Consider the following 21810-nt stretch of genomic DNA (forward strand, 5'->3'; position numbering starts at 1 on the left):
GAAAAACAATAATAACAATTTAAAGAAATGCTGAATATTCTTTCCTCCCCCTTCAATATTTACAATGCATATTAGCTTATTTTAAGAAGGTCTGAATTAGCCTTATAGCACAAAAACCTGACTTCCCTAGGAAAAGTAGGCCTCCCCTATTTATTTCAGCATAATATCATAGTCTTTAGTTGTCCTCAAGAGTCTGTAACTGTGGGGTGCCTGGGTGGCTCAGTGGGTTAAGCTTCTGCTTTCAGCTTAGGTCATGATCTCAGGGTCCTGGGATTGGGCTCTCTGCTCAGCAGGGAGACTGCTTGTGATCTCTCTGTCAAATAAATAAACAATCTTTTCTTTAAAAAATGGGCAGAAGACATGAACAGACACTTCTCCAATGAAGACATACAAATGGCTATCAGACACATGAAAAAATGTTCATCATCACTAGCCCTCAGGGAGATTCAAATTAAAACCACATTGAGATATCACCTTACACCAGTTAGAATGTCCAAAATTAGCAAGACAGGAAACAACGTGTGTTGGAGAGGATGTGGAGAAAGGGGAACCCTCTTACACTGTTGGTGGGAATGCAAGTTGGTGCAGCCTCTTTGGAGAACAGTGTGAAGATTCCTTAAGAAATTAAAAATAGAACTTCCCTATGTCCCTGCCATTGCACTACTGGGTATTTACCCCAAAGATACAGATGTAGTGAAAAGAAGGGCCATCTGCACCCCAATGTTCATAGCAGCAATGGCCACGGTCACCAAACTGTGGAAAGAACCAAGATGCCCTTCAATGGATGAATGGATAAGGAAGATGTGGTCCATATACACTATGGAGTATTATGCCTCCATCAGAAAGAATGAATACTCAACTTTTGTAGCAACATGGATGGGACTGGAAGAGATTATGCTGAGTGAAATAAGTCAAGCAGAGAGAGTCAATTATCATATGGTTTCACTTATTTTTGGAGCATAACAAATAGCATGGAGGACATGGGGAGATGGAGAGGAGAAGGGAGTTGAGGGAAATTGGAAGGGGAGGTGAACCATGAGAGACTGTGGACTCTGAAAAACAATCTGAGGGTTTTGAAGGGGCAGGGGGTGGGAGGTTGGGGGAACCAGGTGGTGGGTATTAAGGAGGGCACGTATTGCATGGAGCACTGGGTGTGGTGCATAAACAATGAATTCTGTTACGCTGAAAAGAAATAAATTTTTTAAAAAGGAAATTAATTTTAAAATTTTTTTAAAAGAGTCTGTAACTATATTGTGTATTATTTTTAATATTTCATTGACTGCTTCCCCACAAGAGTATAGATTCCGTGAGGACAAACGTGTTGCCTATCTTATTTACCATTACACCTCAAGAATCTAGTACAATGCCTAGGCATATAATAAGTGCTCAAAATAAGAGTAAACAATGACTAAAATCTTTGTTTAACTTTGCATTGTCCAAACAGCTAATAAAGGGTAGGGCTGGAATTTGAACAAAGTGCTGCCAAATCCTGGTCTCTTTTTGACCATAGATAGTATGATTGTTGTTCCCAGGTACCACATGGAGTTCTTGATGTTATAGTTTTTCTTTTTCTGTTTATTACCTTTTGAAGCTTAAATGATTATCTGATATGCCCACATTTTTTTGTTTGTATCTTCAGGCAAAGGCTGCCACCTAAAAATGTTTACTACTACCGGTGCCCGGACCATAGGAAGAATTACGTGATGTCCTTTGCATTTTGTTTTGACCGAGAAGAAGATATTTACCAGTTTGCTTACTGCTATCCATATACATACACGCGCTTTCAGCATTACCTTGACAACCTGCAAAAGAGAAACATGGATTACTTCTTTCGGGAGCAGCTGGGTCAGAGCGTGGTAAGGCCTACTCAGAAACAGGCAGCCTTGGGGTAGGAGCTTAGCAGTGGGTTTTAATAGAATGCAGACAATGGATATTGATGCTTTGTAGGTGCTCTAGAACTTTTAAGAATGATTATTTTTACTGTGCCATTCTTTGCCTCTGTGGCCAACAGTAAGTCACAGAATAAGATATGAGACAGATGCTTGTTCTTCTGAATTGAAGCTGATAAGACTTTCTAACAAGATACAAAAACTCTGGTGAGAAAACAAGGAGGATCCTACCAGGTATCACAGGCATGTTAAAGGCATGAAAGCATTTTATGAGTGTGAGCCTCTGAGATAAAAAATTCATTAAAATATGTTTGTGTTTTAATGAATTCAGCTTGCCTTCAGTGCAGATTAACAAGTGGTGTGCAATTTGGCTATACTGCCCACGACATGTTCCATCATTGTCCTCCATCAGTTCCCAATCCTTCTTCCTTCCCAGGTTTAGTTCTCTGGGTCTGGAGATTTCAGTCTTACAGTCTGTATTAGTTTCCTATTGCTTGCATAACAAATTGCCATGAACTTGGTGACTTACCACAAACACAAATTTATTATTTTACAGTTCAGGAGAAGTCTGAAATTGGTCTCACTGGGCTAAAATCAAGGTATCAGCAGTCTACATTCCTTTTGGAGGTTCCAGGAGAGAATTTATTTCCCTATTCTTTCCAGCTTCTAGAGGCTATTTGCATTTCTTAGCTTATAGTTCCCTTCCATCTTCAAAGCCAGCAATGGTTGGTCAAGTTTTTCTCATGATGCATCACTCTGACACTGAATCTCCTGCCTCCCTCTTTTTTTTTTTTTTTTCAATTGAATATTTTTTTTTATTTTTTTTTAATTTATTTTCAGCATAACAGCGTTCATTGTTTTTGCACCACACCCAGTGCTCCATGCAATCCGTGCCTTCTATAATACCCACCACCTGGTTCCCCCAACCTCCCACCTCCCGCTCCTTCAAAACCCTCAGACTGTTTTTCAGAGTCCATAGTCTCTCATGGTTCACCTCCCCTTCCAATTTCCCCCAACTCCCTTCTCCTCTCTATCTCCCCATGTCCTCCATGCTATTTGTTATGCTCCACAAATAAGTGAAACCATATGATAATTGACTCTCTCTGCTGACTTATTTATAAGGACCTTTGTGATTATGTTGGGCTCATCCAGATAATCCAGGATAATATCTCCATCTAAAGATCTTTAACTTAGTCACTTTGGTAAAGTCTCTTTTGTCATATAAAGTAACATATTCATAGTTTTCTGGGATTAGGACTTGCACATTTTGGGAAAGGCGTGCATTGTTCTGCCTACTATTGTTCTCTGTGGTCAATGATACTTCAGTTACTTATAATGAATAAGCAGGTGATTAATTGTTTTTATGTTTCTCTCTTTAAGAATTGTGGGCTGTGCCCCTAAAATAGGCATATTGAATACTTTAAAGATCCTAAGTGAGGATACTGATGGAATTGGCAGAAAATACTAGACTCAAGGTTCTGATACATGTTGGTGGAAAATTGGGGATTGTGAGTTCCACCTAGAAGGGAGCCCCACTTCTAAATGAAAGCTTTCAAGACAAGGCTGTTTAAAAGATGTAGAGTCTAGTCTAGCATACCCCAAAAGAGGAGAGAAATAAAGAAGGCTTGTGTATGGCTCAGGTACTGAGAGCCAAATCTGATCTTAAAAGCTAGTGGTCACGATGATGTTCTTGTAGTCTCAGATAGACAGAAGTATGCACTATTTTGCAAAATATCTTCCCTTAACTCTGTCTTCCTAACAGTGGTTCTGGTGGATGCATGTGTATCTGGTACCTATATATTTCTAATTGAAAATTGGGACACATGGTGTATTAGTCAGCATGCTAGCAGGAAACAGATGGCAGCCTCACATTAGGATAATTCAAGGAGAGCTTAATAAATGGGCTATTTACAAGGTGTGGGCTGTGTGTAGGGAAACTACAGGATATAGTGCATTTCCCTGGGGCTAGTAACAGTTCAAAGGGTGTGAAGGGAAGGAATGGTTACCAGAACCCAATAGTAGAGAGCCATGTAGTGGGCAACCTAGAGTGGAACAGTGACCTTCAGTTGAGGAATAAAGTTAGCCTGAGATGACCCCACAGGGAGGGAGCTGAGAAAAATAAATGCATAGAACTCATTCTCTTACTTCCCTCTGATTTCCTAATAGGGTCCTTTCTGACCAACCCCACCAGAAGACAGAAGACAAGAGAGCTCATTGATATAGTCCATACAGATAAGCCACCCTAGTCAGTGGAGAAAATAGAGAAAGACAGAGAGTGAATTGAGAGAGGCAAGTAGAGCATATTAAATACATATTGATTGATCAATAATTTATTACTGGAAATAGAGAGATTATCTAAGATAAGACTGTCAGAGAAATTCTGAGATGAGTGTTCTCCAGACTTGTGAATTGTGATATGAGTTAAGATGGTGATAAGTTCATTCAATACTTGTGACTTCTAATTTTAAGGGCAGGATTTGTATATTTCATTCCTGTATCCCTGCAAGCCCCTTCTTAGATTTATGCCAGGCAGAATGTAGGCCCATACTCAATGGCTATTAAATGGATTATTGAATGAATGGAAAAATGAATCCAGTGTGGATCCAGGATGGAATTTTACCATCATATCTGTGTTTTAGACAGAGGATGAAGAAGATATGGAGAGAAAGGAGAAGATACAGTTACATGCACTTTCTCTTCTATTCATTTCATAGAACTCATATCCACTATTCTCAAAGAAAGGATGAGACATGAAGTCTTTGTTCTGGGTGATCACGTTTCCAGCTAAAAATTGGTATTCTATAGATACATAGGAAAACTGATATTGAATGACAACCTGATATCCCTGCCACAAGAAGCCTGAATTTTGTTTTCAGCTCTAATACTAAATTACTCATATAACCTTGAATGTTACTTACCCTTCCTGGGGACAAGTTTTTCTTCTATAAGATGAAAAAGTTGGACTTGAATGGGGCTTTCAAATTTTTCTTTGAGGAACTCCTCTGGGGGAAAAAAAAGAGAGAGAGAGAGAGAGAAACAAGTTGAGACCCCTGTCTTCAGACTTTGCGAGGAGCACTGGGGGATATAAAACAAATCTTGGTGTTCTTCCAGAAATGTATTCTATACCTGAGGAAATAAGACATATTCAAACAGTAATATTTTAAAGCATATAATTAAGGATCTCATGAGTTGTTAGAGAGTTAATGGTCAGACAAACCATCAGGGAGAAGATAGGCTTTAAGCTGAGTCTTACAAGATGGGTAGAAATACTAAATACAGAGTTGGGGAGAAGACAGCACAGACAGCAGGATACAGCCAGTCATTGCATGGTGACAATTGGTTAGAAGTCTGGTTTGTTTAGAATAGGGAATCTTCCTCCTAGAAGATTGGGATAATCTTCTAGATTGAAATATCGGGGCCAAATTCTAGAAAGATTTAATTGTTATATTAAGGAATTGGAGGGGGTACTTGTAGATGTGGGGTCAAGTACCTTATGTACATCATCTTGCTTATTTCTCACAAAAGTTGTATGGAGTAGGCAAAATTATCCCATTTTGGGTGATAAATAATCTAAGGCTAAAGAATAAATTACTTGGGGTGCCTGCGTGGCTCAGTGGATTAAGCCGCTGCCTTCGGCTCAGGTCATGATCTCAGGGTCCTGGGATCGAGCCCCACATCGGTCTCTCTGCTCAGCGGGGAGCCTGCTTCCCTCTATCTCCCTCTCTGCCTGCCTCTCTGTCTGCTTGTGATCTCTCTCTGTCAAATAAATAAATAAAATCTTAAAAAAAAAAGAATAAATTACTTACCTAGAGTTATATGGCTAGTTCATGTCAGAGACAAAGTTTAAACCTATGGCTTCTAACACCACATCTTCGTGTTTTGATAGACCACTGACACTTTCTACATGGGACCAACTGAGAGCCTCAGTAGATTAAGATATTACCTTATCCAAACAGCATTTTAAGAAATTAAAGTTAATGGAAGTACAGGGTATACCTGTGCTGGCCAAACTGTTTTAGGGAAACTGTATGGGTTGGACCTCAAAGCATGTGCCAGAGAATTTAAGGCTTTCTGGCATACTTTTGCAGACAGGACAATTCTTCATTACCAGTGTATTTGGTATGGCTCATGTCTGAAGACACAACTGTAATTAGTTAATCCTTATTCCAATTTAGAGGGAGGATAATTATAAGTGGGAAGGCTAAACATGCCAACTTCCAGATCTTAGGGAAAGTAGGCAGAAAGCAAGATTTTGAATAGTGCTGGAACTATTAATCACCATGTCCATAGCTACTATTGCTACAAACTATGTCATCCAAAATGGCATCTTATTTCGTTATTCACTACTGGCCCCTTCTAACCTCACCAAACAAAATCCCTTTGAACATCCATCAATGCTGCAATCTGACATTTAAAATAAATATATTATGGGAAAATTTTTTGTTGTTGTTCCTGTTATCTTAATTGTTCTTGTCTTTATTGATGTATAATTAATATACCATATAATTTATCTATTATAAGGTTACAGTTCTATGATTTTTAGTAAATTTATAGAGTTTTATACTATCACCACAATTGTTTTAGAACAGTTCCATCATCCCAAAAAGTTCCTTTGTTGATGTTCACTTCCACTCCCAACCCTAGCAACTACTGATCTTCTCTGACACTATAAATTTGCCATCTCAAAATTTCATGTAATTGAAATCATTTACATCCAGCATCTTTCACTTAGCATTATATTTTTGAGGTTTAGCCATTGTGTACCATGTATCAGTAGCTCATTTTTAGTGCTGAGTAGTATTCTATTGAAAAGATACATACCACGTTTTTTTTATTCTCTAGTTGGGGCTATTATGAATAATAATGTTATAAGCATTCATGTGCATACCTTTGAGTGGACATGTGATCTGCTTTCTTTTGGTAGATTTCTAGGAGTGGAATTATTGGGTCATATAGTAAGTTCCTGTTCAAATTTAAAAAAAGAAAAGCTGTGGGCACCTGGGTGGCTCAGTTGGTTGAGTGACTGCCTTCAGCTCAGGTCATGATCCTGGAGTCCCAGGATGGAGTCCCACATCTGGCTCCCTGCTAGTCAGGGAGTCTGCTTCTCCCACTAACCTCTCTCCTCTCATGCTATCTCTCTCTAAGAAAAAAAAAAAAAAAAAAAAAAAAAAAAAACTGTCAAATTTAAAAAAAGAAAAACATGTGTTCCATGTTAGTAATGCCATCTCCTACTAGAAATATAGGAGAGAGGGTTATAGTTTCTCCATGTTTTTGCTAACACTTGGAATTATCTATGTTTTTTATTCTAGCCATTTTAGTGGGTATGTAGTGGTATCTCACTGTGATTTTAAATGTGTTGCCCTAAGGACTAGTTATGTTGGTTATCTCATCATGGGCTAATTTGTTCACGTAGCTTCTTTAATAAAGTGTCAGTTTAAATCTTGCTCACTTAAAAATATTGGGTTATTTGTGTCCTTATAATGAGTTTTGAGAGTTCTTTATATATTCTTAATGCAAGATCTTTGTCTGTCTTTGTCTGATACATGCTTTGCAAATATTTCCATCTAATCTATGCCTTATGCCTTATCTGTTTATTCTCTTCACCATATCTTTTGAAGAACAGATGTTTTAAAATTTGAAGTCTAATTTATCAAGTTTTTCTCTTATGGATCATGCTTTGGATTCTTATCTAAGAACTCTTTGCTCAACTGGAGACCACAAAGATTTTCCCCCATCTTTCTTTAAAAAAATTTTATGATTTTGCTTATATCTCATTCTGTGATTGATTTTGAATTATTTTTTATTTGTATGGCATGAGGTAAGGGTGTAGCTCATATTTTTTTGCCCACATATATTCAATTGTTCTAGCACTGCTTGTAGAAAAGACTGACCTTTATTTGTGAATTATCTTGGTATCTTTCTCTTGTGCCTCTGCTCCATTTTTCTTTTTTAGTTTCTGATTTTTAAGTCTGGATTCTTAGGGAGTCAACCCTGTGTCTCCGTAGGTTAATGGTCAGTTATTACAGGGCTGAGTTTGTGGTCACCTACCCTGGGTCCATAAGGTTTCCTTCCTCTGTCAATGGATCTGTGTGTGGGAATGGGATACACAGTCGAAGTTTGGGCAATTTTCAAATCTGCCCTGGCTTTTACTTTCCTTTCTGTATTGTGTTTACCATGAGCATTTGTGCAGCTTCAGGGTTGTTTAGGAAGGAGTGTGTGACTGGCTTGAGCCTTCTCAGGTCTCTACTGAGCTTGCACCCAGTCTCAGCCAGGCATGTGTTTGTCCCAGCTATGCAAATGCAGGCCCTCCTTACTTGCCAACCTCTGTGATGATAGTTTCCACAAACAATACTTCCAGGTGTGGGCACTGCCCACTTTTCCAAATTGAGTCCCTTTGACTATGACAGAAAAACTTCTAGTTCTCCTTACTGCCCTGACAGAACCCTGCATTCACCAAGCTTGGGGGAGATGGAACAACCACAGCATATCACAGATTCTCATTCTTATTATCCAAAGTTAGCAGTTTTTAAAGCGTGACAGTTTTGAGATTGTTGTATGTCTTTGGTCAATTTCCACAACACTTAAATGGTTGTGTCAGTTTTTTCCAGCTTTATATTTGTTTTCTGGAAATAGGATTTACCAATACACTCCAACATAGCCAGAAGTAGATTTTAATTGACAAATACTAGTTTTTCAATTGTATAACCCTTGTACTGTCAGACACAGTAAAATATGGTATTATTTTCATTCATCATTGGACTACTTAGATGAACACCTAACTCTGCATGCATGGTATGTGTGTGTGTGTGTGTGTATGTTTTGATAGGATTAGATAGAAAGCCACTCCTTTACTTAGGGATATTTGCCAAAAGGAAGTGTCTAACAAAGAAAATAATCTCATAATGTATTTTAGGGAATTACTAGAAAATCATTTATATGGGAAAACTACTGTCTAATTTCTGGCACTGGCTAGCTCTCTGACTTTGAGAAAAGCACTTCTCTTTAGGCTGCAGAAAGTCAGACCAGATTATTTCAAGTATCTTTTCCAATTACAACATAAATTATGGCTCAAACGTTCATGAGATCCTGATTGTGTGTTCTGAGTCAGAGATCAGCCTGCTATAATGTTGCCTCTTAATCTGTCCTTAATTTATAATACTGGTAGTTATTAAGTGCTTAGCATGTGCTAGGTCCAATGCTATGATCATCACACACATTATGTCACTAATTCCTCACAACAACCCTATTATGTGATTCATACTGTTATTGAATGCCTAACATTGAACCAGCATGGTCTAGGTTCTAGGGAAATAGCAGTGAAAACCAGGCAGAAATCCGTGTCTTCACAGGGCTTATATTCAAGTAGAAAGAGACAGACAATATTCTATAAATTAAATCAGGAAAGGGAATGAATTTTGGGGTGAAGGGTTCACTTAGAAGAATTTAATCTCTGGGATATATTAGTATTATCTTCTTCCATTTCCATTTTTAAAAACTGAGATACAATCAGATGATTAATTTGTCTATACCATAAAGTTGGAACTTGAAGCCAAACCTTTACGGACTCCAAAAAATGAACTCTAAACCAGTACTGGATGGGGAAATAAGTTTTTCACCTATATATTCATTTACTAAATTCATGCAAAGCCGTTCTTCAATACTACAGATACCTGATGAATACCTTCTACCTGTCAGGCTCTATACTGGGTGATGGAGACAGAAAGATGACTACCAAACACCCTTGTCCCTGAGAAGTATTCAGTGTGGGCAACACAGATGTAAAAACTAATAATGGCAGTGATGGTAGGAGACTTGATATAATAGAAGTAGTGGGCAGAGAAGGGGCACAAGGGAGGAAACAAAGCCTTATGTCAAAGGTATCTTGAACTGAGAATCAAAATATGGATAGGGAGGCTGAGACGCATGGTTAAGTCCTGACAGTTTTGTATGGTTCCAGATGACAAGAGCCCACGATAAGCCTAAGAAGAACAGAGGATTAGCAATGGAAAAAGAAGGAGAGGTAGGTGGAGGTGGGCCCAGGAGTGCCTTGAATACCAACCTAAAGAATTTGGATTTTATCCTGAGGACAGTGAGGAACCAAGCTGGAAGGATCATGATCATTGAGGCATTTAACTCTTCCATTTCCAGGCTGTACTTACTGGTGACAGCAGATCTCCCTGCCATTCCAGCTGCCTTTTTTTCCTCCTATAGACAGAGATAACTGTTTGCCAAAAGTACCTAAAGGAAAATTACCACCACGACACCATGTATAAAAATGAAGGGCACCTGGATGGCTCAGCGGGCTAAGCCTCTGCCTTCAGCTCAGGTCATGATCTTGGGGTCCTGGGATCGAGCCCCACATCAGGCTCTCTGCTCTGCGGGGAGCCTGCTTCTCCCTCTCGTCTGCCTGCCTTTCTGCCTACTTGTGATCTCTCTCTCTCTCTGTCAAATAAATAAATAAAATATTTTTAAAAAAATTAAAAAATAAATAAAAATGAGAATGCCATAGAAATGCCTAAAAAGCTGGTCTTTCTGACCTTAATTAAGACCTCACACAATCTCTAGAGTTGGCGAAGACTATAGGGTTCACATTCAAATTTAGCAAATATATTAGGAACCTCTATTGGCAAGGACCCAAATTGTATAGATCGGTATCTTCTCGTAACATTCCAGAAATTCGACTTTTCAGCCTCTGCTCACATATTTTTTGAGGCAGCCTGAGCCCCGTTTCAAAGAGAAAAAAGTTCAGCATTCCCAGAAAGAGCGCCTCCTTGTAACCTCTCTCCTTGACTCTAGCTCCACCCTCTGGGTCTACTTCAAAGCACATACTTGCTCCTATAGCCCCAGGTCTGCAAAGATAACAAGCCAGTGACCACACCCCCTCCTGAGTCCTCTACAGGCTAGTCCCTTTTTTCCTCCTCTGCCCCCATAGTTGTACATTTCTGCAAATTCTGTGGTTTTTAAACTTTGTGCCTTCTTTGTTGTTCTCTGGACATAATCTATGTTGTTAACCTCCTTTATAAAATATCAGAACTGAATGTAAAATTTTATAGGCAATATAAGCCTTCTACAGCAGAATAGGACTATTGCCTCTCTTGTTCTGAATGCTAGATCTCTAGAAATGTAACAAGGGTTTACATTAGCTTCTTTTAGCAGTGAAGTCTACCTGTAGTTGAATTTTGTTGTTGTTCCTTAAGTAAGGCGATTTTAATTCCTGATTTTTTAAAATAAACCTTGAATTTTTAAATATTTTAAAAAATATTTTATTTATTTATTTGACAGAGATCACAACTAGGCAGAGAGATAGGCAAAGTTGGGGGGGAAGCTGGCTTCCTGCTGAGCAGAAAGCCGGATCTGGGACTCGATCCCAGGACCCTAAGATCAAGGCCTGAGCCAAAAGCAGAGGCTTAACCCACTGAGCCACCCAGGCACCCCTTTTTAAGTAATTTTAGATTTATAAAAAAACAAGTTGGCCATCTGCAGGTGCCATCATGGCAGTCATTGCTAGTCACATGCTCCTGGTCTCCCGTCTCACCTTTGTGTTCCAGACACTCATGTCTATGAAAGTACTCATCCAGGTAGAAAATGAGCCTCTTCCTCCAACAAAAGGACAAAATATTTTTGGGCAACAAGTTTGTCAGCTCCCTGGTCTGTTTTGTTATGCTCAGCATTTTGTCAGCATTAGTGGGAAACATGGGTTGTTCATAGACTTAACTCCAAAACTATGTTCAGGAATCCTTGGAATTGTGGTCCATGGTAACATTTTACAGCTTTATTGGGTAGTGTGAGAAGGTTGAGGAAATAGGCCCTGAAAATGTGCAAAAAGAAGCCATATTTTCCTTCAACCAAGTTATCAAGGAGACAAATCAAGAGACGATGGCTTGTTCTGCTGCTACCCTCATCACACATCCCTTCCACATGATCACTCTGAGATTTGTGGTACAATTCACTGGCAGAGAATCCAAGTACTGTGGACTTTGTGACTCCGTTGTAACTATGTATCAGGAAGAGGGCATCCTAGGATTTTTGTGGGTCTTATTCCTCACCTCCAAGGTGACATAATTTCTTTGTGGCTCTGAAACTCACCAGCCTACCTTGACAGTACCTATGCACTGGACAGTGAGGTTTCCACCATGTATGAAATGAAGAGTTATTCTGGAGCTGTCATAGGATTTTTTGCCAATGTTGACCTACCCCTTTGTGCTTATTTCTAATCTTATGGTTGTCAACAACTGTGGGCTTACTGGTGGATCCCCACCTTACTTCACAATATATACTTCTTGGATAGATTGCTGGTGCCTTCTACAAAAAGAGAGAAATATGGGCTGAGGAAATAATTTCTTTTTCCAGAAGGTCCCCTTTGGGAAGACTTATTGTTGTGACCTGAGGATGTTAATTTGAACATGTGGTGCAGGAATAGTGACATTACTATAGTCCCAGATGCACAGAATTGTGGGAGAGGATGTTGATTTCTATATAGTTTGGCACACTTTTTAAATAATCATTTAATCTTAATAAAAGGGAAAAAAATTGAAAAGATAATATAAAATATAAATTGAAAAGATAACCTCACCCAGTTTCCTCTAATGTTACACAAATCATACACAACCATGGAGCATTTGTCAAAACAAATAAATTAACATTGATATACTATTAACTAAACTACAAAACTATATTCAGATATCCTCAGTTTTTCCACTGATGTTCTTTTTCTGTCCCAGGATCTGATCCAGGATAATACATTAGCCTATACTTTACAAGTATAATTGTGAACTCTTACAGTTGTCCTGCTATTGGTTTTAACCCTTCATTCTAGCTTGCTGTGATCATTTTGATTCTTGGATTCTCTTATCTGTATTATTACTGTCTTCACTAAGATTTTTTTTAAAGTATATATGTTTTAAGCATTAATAGAAATGTGTAAGTGTTTAAAAGGTTGAAACCTGAGACCAAGGATAGAGATCCATGCATATTACCAGAGACTACTCTGGAATGCCTGGATTGGCATTTTTAAAAATCAATTCTAGGGGCACCTGGGTGGCTCAGTGGGTTAAAGCCTCTGCCTTCGGCTCAGGTCATGATCCCAGGGTCCTGGGATCGAGCCCTGCATCGGGCTGTCTGCTCAGTGGGGAGCCTGCTTCCTCCTCTCTCTCTCTGCCTGCCTCTCTGCCTACTTGTGATCTCTGTCTGTCAAATTAATAAATAAATAAATCTTAAAAAAAAATCAATTCTATATCAGTCCTTGAGCTTGATTGTGCTACTAACTCCAGTTGCATAAGCTATCTAAGTGAACAAGGTTTTACCTGCCTCCAAGTCAACTCAGTTAAATTCTATTTAGTTTTAGGAGAAAAGTGGGCAAGTATAATGAGATTGGAAGAGTTAAGATATGGAGCCTGGCAGCTTCTACAATAGTCCTTATGTGGACTTGTGAAGAAAAGCCAGGATCTCAGAAAGTAGCTAGAGGGAACCATGGACAGCCAAGTCAGAGGACAGAAGACAGTAACACAGAAAAGAAAGCAGAGAGGGCCAGCACCATTCTCATCAGCAGGGTAAGTTCAAAATAAAGTAGCTCCCTTCCATTCTTTCTATTCCTTCCCCATTGTTCTTTCTTCCCCTTTGAAGTAAAACATTATGGAATTGCAGCTGGCAACATGGCCTAACAAATGTATGAAAAATAATTACATCTTTTTGGCTGGGTTTTAAATTGAGTAATTGTTTGAAGTTAGTAATCTCAATTATCATTCCCCAATCCACCTCTCAGGAGAGTTCTTCGGACCCTCATCAGCACCAAACCTTGTCCTGATCAGACATTCTAAATTAAACAAGCTTAGTAGTTTTGGCTCCCTTCCAGCAGGCCACTTCACAAGTCACCACTCTCTTGGCATAGTTTTTGCTATTCCCTCCAAAAAGAGTCTCAGTTAATTGGAGGCAGATACATCCTTCCAGCATCTGGTGAGGGACTTCTACCTTACCCGACTGCTACAGGTAACTCATCCATTCCAAACCTTATCCCTGAATGAGGAAGGCCCTAAAGATAAGATGCTGGGAACTGGGGGCACCTGGGTGGCTCAGTTGTTAAGCATCTGCCTTCAGCTCAGGTCATGATCGTAGGGTCCTGGGATCGAGCCCCACATCAGGCTCCCTGCTCAGTGGAGAGCCTGCTTCTCCCTCTCCCTCTCCTGGTCCCCTTGCTTGTGCTCACTCTATCTCTTCTCTCACTGTTGCTCTCTATCAAATAAATAAATAAATAAATAAATAAATAAATAAAACCTTAATTAAAAAAAAAAAAAAAGATGCTGCGAATTGTGACCCTGAGTTCTCCACTGCTAGAACAAACTGGTGCATGCCTGATTTACTCATGCTGCAGAGAATGACACAGATTAACATACACCTGCTCCAGACATGAGTTTCCTAGTCCAGTGAATGTATCACCATTGCTCCAGGTGCCTGTGCCAGAAACCTGTCCTATTTAACTTTTTATTCAGTCCTTGCATACACAGTTACCAAGTATGATTGATGCTATAACTTAATATCCTTAGAATCTATTCCGTTCTTCATCTCTGCTGCCAGTGCCCAAGTTCAAACTATCAACATCTCTCAGGGAATCACAACAGCTTCTTTAGCCAACAGGTACAAGATGTAAGGTGAAAAGGCTTGTAGGCTCTCTCTCTATTCTGCTCACCTAAATATGTCAGCACTGTAGTGGCTCCCAGAAAGTTCCATCCTTCCTCCTAACCTTGTGTTGTCCTCATGCCTCACTGATCCTCTGGTACCTGCCTAACCAAGAGACAGTAGACTTTTCACTGAAGGCTACTTAGGTAGCTTGGGAGATGACATCGTTTTTGCTAACAGACTGAAATTTTAAGCCATTCTTTCCTCTTCCTTTTATAAAAAGACGTTTTGAGCCTTATGACATCAGTCTATATTAACCCTGTGCCATTCCTTGTTGCTGTCATCTGCTGTTGTCTTGGACAGTTCTCTCATCATGGCGAACTTTGGTCCATAATTGTCTTTTCCACTACTCCACTGCCACTATGTTGAAAAATTTCAGTATCCATGAAAATGACCCACTGAACACCCTGTTCTCTCAGTGGGTTAAGATAAAATAACAAACTCTTAACTTGGTCTATAAGATCCTGCATAATCTGGCCTCTGCCTGCTTTTTCAGCCTGTCTCATTTATCCCTGTCATTTTTCTCTCTCTGTTCTACCCACACTAAGCTTCCGTACAGTTCTTTCTAATAGACATGGATTGTCTCTCCTAACTTGTATACATACTGACCTATGTACCTGGAATCTTCCTTCTTGATGGCCCTTTGCCTAGCTACTTTCTATTCTGCTTTCAGAATCCAGGTTGAACATCACTTTCTCCTGGAATTCTTTCCTGATACACAATTCTCCATACTAGTTTGACAGCCTCTGTTACATGAGTCTATAATAAACTGTTTCCCCGTTAAAACACGTGTCACTCTTTTGATTACTCATTCTCTGTTTTTCTCTGTTTATAGGTATAGGGAATATTTTTATATTTAGGGTATGTATAAGAGTGGGGCAGGTGGAGAAGCCATGCTCTTACAGCCAGAATTCCTCCTGGTACCTCTTGGTGTGGTCATACTTTGTCACTTTCTCGGAAACTGTATTTCCATTTTGTTAAATCAGAAGGTATATAACATTAGGACACAAGGTCATTTCTTTCCTGTGAGTCACAGGATGTCAAAGCCAACAAGAAACTTAATTTTCTGTAATTTAAAACCATGTTATCCATATCCTAAGGTGGAATTTAGTCTGTGAACAATACCATAGATGCCATTGAGGAGGAGGGAAAAAGAGGGACTTCTGTGAAGTCAGGGCTTTGGCTTCTCTTATCCTCTCTGCCATGCATACCAGGCAGGCCAGGCCCTATTCACTGGCCTTCCTCATAGACTTAGTTTAAAGAAAGGCCTCAAACAATGAATCGTGGAATACCACATCAAAAACTAATGATGTACTATATAGTGACTAACATAACATAATAAAAAAAGAATAATAAAGGACTCAGCTGTTAACAGTGTTTGCAAATTTCTCTTCCTGCAGCTAGAAACACTGGTGCCCAGAGAGGGAAGGTAACTCTCCTGAGTCACCCAGTGAGTTAGTGGGACAGCGCTAACTGGAAGCCCAGCTGCTCACACCTCGATTGTCCACCGCAGCCTACTGCCTCTCACTCCCAGATCTGTCTGCAAAGCTTGCTTATTTCTCTGTTCTCTGCAAACATTAACTAAGTATCTACAAGGCAGTGAAAATAAAATTAAATGCCTAAATCAGTAATGTGAGCTGTATGGTGCAGAATCCTAACTCTCCCACTCATTAACTGTGTAACCTCAGGCAATAATTTAGCCTCTCTTTCCTCACAGATTAGTGTCCCCCCCGCCACCCCTCACTTCAAAAGATATCCATAGAAACTCCTTATTCAGTTATAGTTTTAAGTAGGAAGATCATCAGGGCTAGAGACATATTGGGATTTTTTAATTTTGGCTCTGCCACTTACATCTTTGGCATGTCAAATAACCTCTTAAAGCTTCATCTGCTAACTAGGCACTGTGATTTAGTTTTAGGTTATTGTCATGACAAGACACTTCTAGTGGATATTAGATAACAGATGTGAAAGTGCCTCCTGAGTTGTTTGTAAATATTTGGATATAATGCATTTACAATACTGATTTCCCTTAACAGACTCTAAGCTCCCTGAAGGTATACAATTTGTCATATAAAAATGAGAACAGCTTACATTTAGAGTACTTACTCCATGTCAACTACAATTCTATCCGCTTTATTATAATTTAATCACCTTCAGCAACTTTATGAAACAGGTATTACTATTATGACAGTTTTGCTGATGAGGAAACAGGCATAGAGAGGTTAAGTAACTTTTTCAAGGGTATGCTGCTAGAAGAAACCAAGAAATAGGTTTTTGGCAGGGGGTGGGGGAAGGAACTATAGGAACATGGTAAAGACTCCTAAGAACTGTACAGGTGAGGTAATATTTTTGAGCTCCTTTCATCGATTAAGTCCTCCAAGATAGAGCTCAAATATTACCTCTCTTATACAAAAAGGAAAAGGGGTGAGGGGAAGAATAAAATCTGTCTGTTGACTAGTTCTGATGCTATCTCTTGGCCATTCTCAAAGGACAGAAGTATCACAAAGATAGTGGCTGGAAACTGAGAAAGGCAGGCATAAGGGCTGACTTCTTATAGGCTCCTAGGGAAAAGCAAATAGAATCAGCTGCAAGTCATTATTATCCATTTTCTAACAAAAATGTCCTGCTACAGGGGGACTTGATAACTGAACCAGACATTTTCCTAGAATCCTATTATTAGCATTCAAGGAGATTGTTTCAGTGTTAAAAAAAAAAAAATCAAAGTTTCAAAAGTGTAGGATTTTAAGGCAACTTGCAACATGATGTTAGCCTCAGAACTGATTCAGACTGTGCAAGCTTACCTTCAAGAAGTTCACCTTGTGTTACTTTTAGTGACTGTGCCAACGAGTAATGGCTTGGGAATAATATGACGGGACATGTTTTTCACAGGCCGTGGAAGAGACAAAACACAGGGTCTGGAAAGAAGAGGGTTATGGCAGTTGGAATTGGAAAATCCAGGTGGGATTTGACTCATGGCCCCTGGCTAGAATCTGTGCTCCTTCCCAGAGCAAGCTGTTGAACTTCACAGGAAATCCTGTAGCCAGCAATGTGTCTGAAGTTGCAGTAACCTTCTCCGAGGCTCTGCTTGTCTCTGTAGGACTGTTAATGGATGTGGGGGAAGAAGGGATGCAAAAGGTCAGGTACTACCTTCCAGGACCTCCATGTGGTTCATCATTCTCCCAGTGAAGCTACTGCTGCTCTTTCTTTCACTCTAACACTGTACTGTTAACCTCTGGTTCCTCCTTTTCCTGCTTATTCCTTCCTTCCTTATTCTTTTTGTCATTGGCAAAAAAATAAAATAAAATAATAAATCAATCTTGAAATGTGGATGTATCTGTAAGAAGTAACACTATAAATTTCTTAGAAGAAAACATAGGAGTGTATCTTAGTGATCATGGGTTAGTCAATAATCCTTTCTTAGATATGACACCAAAAGCACAAACAGCGAAATACAAATTGAACTTTGTCAAAATTAAAAACTTTTATACTGAAAATTATACCATCAAGAAAGTGAGAAGACAAGCTACAGAATGTAAGAAAATACTTTCAAATCATATATCTGGTAAGAAACTTGTATCAAGAACATAGAAAGAGCTCCTACAATTCAATAATAAGACAAAAAAGAAAACAAAGTTTAAGAATGGGTACTGGATCTAAATAGACATTTCTCAAAGAAGATAAAAAATGGCAAATAAGCACATAAATACATACTCAACATAAAAAAAGATATTTAACATCTTTTGCCATTGGGGAACTGCAAATTAAAATCTCAGTGAAGTATCGCATCTCAACCTCTGGATAATAAAAGAAGGACAGGGGCACCTGGGTGGCTCAGTCAGTTAAGCATCTATGTTAGGCTCAGGTCATGATCCCAGGATCCTGGGATGCAGTCACGCATTGGGCTCTCTGATCATCGGGGAGTCTGCTTCTCCCTATGCCCCTCCCCTTCCCCTCATGCGCTCACATGCTCTCTCTCTCTCTCTCTCTCTCTCTCTCAAAAACAAATAAAATCTTTAAAAAATAAATAAATAAAAGGAAGACAATAGCAAGTGTTGGAGATGATATGGAGAAACAGACCCTCATACATTACTGATAGGAATATAAAATGGTGCAGCTGCTTTGCAAAATATTTAGCAGTTCCTCAAAATGTTAACATAGAATTACCTTATGGCCCAGCAATTCCACTCCTAGGTATACATTCAAGAAAAAAAAAAATGTGTGTTCACACAAAGTACATGAAAAGGAATAAAGTACCGATGCCTGCTGTGACATGGGTTGTATTCCTCTTTGTGGCTGTACAGTTGCTGGGTTCACAGTAAGTTCCCAATAATTTTTGTTGAATATATATATATATATATTCATATCTTTCTTAAAAGTGGAAACTATGGAAAGTGTTCAAGTTTCTTGTTTGTCTTCCCAAAGAGATATCATTTCAGAAAATGAAACATAAAAATCCCACCTTGTTTTCTCTATTGTACTTTCTACTGGATTAATTTATTACATGTATTCCTTTATTTTTTTCTAAATTATTTTACTTCATCCTCCAATATCACTTGATTCCTCTGGCTTATTTACCATAGTTTGGCATTAAAAGACAATTATTATTTGAGAAGAGAATAGAGGTATTCTCTCCAAATTGTATTTTATAGGAAGGCATTTTCCAGTATATTTCCTACATTAAAGTGGCTAATAATAAGATATTAATATGCATTACAGCTACTTGAATCAGCCTCCTCTTTTTCATTTGATAATATTCATACATATTTAAGAGTTTCTTAACTTTGTCTAACTAGGTCAGCAGAATATTACCCAATCTTGATACTATTTGTCCAGGCTGCCATTTTATAGGAGTTGGGAGAGCAGACAGATGTTTGAGAGTTTCCATCTTTTTCTCCCATTCTCGATGCTTGTGCTACTGGTGTCTGAAGTCAGGAGAGTTTAGACCTACAAAGGCCCTGAAAGATTTGTCTTCTAACACCTTCCTTGCCCAGCTAAGGAAGTGAAGAAATCTGTAGTACCAAGGAGTATGACCTAGGTTTCCCGATTAGGAATCTCATATTGTTTACATTTCATCAAAAAGGACCACGTTTAGTCGTGTTAGTTACCATTTTCTCCCCATACACCATGTGTCAGGCTCTGTTTTTCTCTCGCGTAATCATTTCACCTTCAGGACTAACAATAGGCTTCTTGCTGTTATTATTACCTTACCTAGGTGAAGAAACTAGGGCTCATCTCACATAGCTAGTAAGTGGTAGAAGCAGGATTTGTACCGAGGTCTGTCTGACTTCAAAATGTATCCCCCTATTCTGCATGAGTCCTTTCACTGACTAGTCTTTGTTATTTTGAGGACCTAATAGGATCATGGAGGTGCTGACATGATGGTGAAGAAGGCTTTATCTTCTTGAGTCCCCAGGGTTCTTTCTCAGGATAAAGACGCTTCTTAGGGCTATGTTTTGCTTCCTTCTTGGCTTGCCTCATAGCCTAGCCTGCCTCCATCTTCTCTGTGACTGTGTGCCTACCTTTGTTCTTCTGGGCTTCCTGCCTTTAGCCTACTTGGGGAGGCTGATTCAGTCCTTCCAGCTTTTTCACATCTTTGCCCCACAAAACAAAGCCATATGTCCTTTTCTATTTCAAAGCTCTCTGTTACACCTGCAGGCAAAGAGTTGGGGAAGAAGGTAGCAGATGAACCTACAAGCAAAGATGAGACAACTTTCCAGATTTTCTTGGTGTTAGCTCTTACTCTGGGCTCTTGTTCCTCCACAGTTATCTCTGAGTGGGTGAAGCTCATTTGGCTGCCCTTCCTTCAGGCCCACCCTTCCTTAGGTCTAGGAAGACCTCCTCCAGGATCCTTCCTCTGTGCAGTCTGATGGGCCTAAATGTGTTCAAGAAGAATGATAGGTGTGTTTCCATCTCTGAGGTCTTCCTTAATAGTGGAGCCTCCCATATGTAATGGGGCCTCTGCCCTGTACAGCCTTGCTCTACCCAGGAGTGATCCTTTCTGGCTATTTCCTCTCAAAACTCTTGAAGTCCAGCTTACACAGATGACCTGTTGGGGTGCCACAGAGATGGCTCCTGTCCTTGGATGGAAAATGTAGCTAAATTTCCATGGAGTCATGTATAGGCCATAGGGTTGGTAATTTTATGTATCTACATTTTCTTGAAGTCTCAAAAGTTCTGTGCCTATGGAGGGCATTTTTATTAATGGTATTGGTGATGATGATAATAATAAAAAGTCACAGTAGTAACAGTAAGTATGTTACACTCTCACATGGAAAGAAAATGTAAAGGTTTTGGAGTCAGATCAGTGTTTGAATTTCAGCTTCACCACTAATGCATTATCAAATTAAGCAAATTATTTCATATTACTCTACCTATTTCTTCATCTGCACATTTGGAGTAATAACCCTTAATTGTCAAGGCATTTGTCAGGGGTAATATTAACCAAAGCTAATATTTATTGAGCACTTATATGTGCCACACGCAGTGAAACCTAAGCTCTTGGAATATAAATAGCTTGTGTAATTCTCACAACACCTTTTGAGACCTATTACTCTGTCCATTTTATAGATTGGGAAACTAAAGCACAGAGAGATTAATTAATTAGCTTAAAATCACACGGTTAGTAAATGGTAGAGTTAGGACTTGGCATCTAAACCTAAGCAATTTGTCTCAAAAGCCTGTTATTTAAAAAGATGAGGTTTATAAAGCAGTTTCCATATTGCCTGGCACAGATTCGTTTCTCAATTGGTAACTATAATTTAACAGCATATTGCATTTCTAAAGAAGTACACAAATGCAAAGTGTTTGTTTTTATATTTTTAAGACTTTGTCTCTTTCTCATCACTTAGTCAAGAATGCCTAAAAAGCTATGTCTGCTAGAGAAGGGAGTGAATTTGGTTATTTACCTGGTTACTTTGATCAAGATAGACAACCACATTTGGCAATCCTGGCTCCCATTGGTTTATTTTAGGAAACCTAAATTATTCACTTGGAATGTCTATGTTGACCAGAGAAAAGAATGTCAGCATAGCTTCCCACTTGTGCTGACTGTGGGTCAGTCTGGTCTCATAGGAGAAGTAACTTTCCTTGAAATGAACCCTCCTCACACAAATATCAGTATGGCAAGGCAATAGAGGTAAGAATGGGGATATGTTATTATCCCCAAGGTATGTGCTTTTCTGAGACAACTAGAAAGCCTCACAAGTAAGTTTGACCTGTCACTTTTTTGCTTAAACTCCTACATTGAGTT

General features: G+C 39.1%; 1 protein-coding gene and 1 pseudogene across 2 annotated transcripts in view; both read left to right on the plus strand.

Annotated features, from left to right (window-relative positions):
* Positions 1 to 21810, plus strand: part of AGBL4 (ATP/GTP binding protein like 4) — a 1622967-nt gene that overhangs the window by 1122163 nt on the left and 478994 nt on the right. For both annotated transcript variants that reach the window (XM_032303312.1, XM_032303313.1), the window contains exon 5: positions 1640 to 1856. In XM_032303312.1, the coding sequence (XP_032159203.1) occupies positions 1640 to 1856 (217 nt within the window). The remainder of the gene's footprint in view (positions 1 to 1639; positions 1857 to 21810) is intronic.
* On the plus strand, positions 11381 to 12290 carry LOC116567931 (annotated as a pseudogene).

This window comes from Mustela erminea, chromosome 10 (genome assembly GCF_009829155.1).
Source record: "Mustela erminea isolate mMusErm1 chromosome 10, mMusErm1.Pri, whole genome shotgun sequence".
In the NCBI taxonomy this organism is placed as follows: Eukaryota; Metazoa; Chordata; class Mammalia; order Carnivora; family Mustelidae; genus Mustela; species Mustela erminea.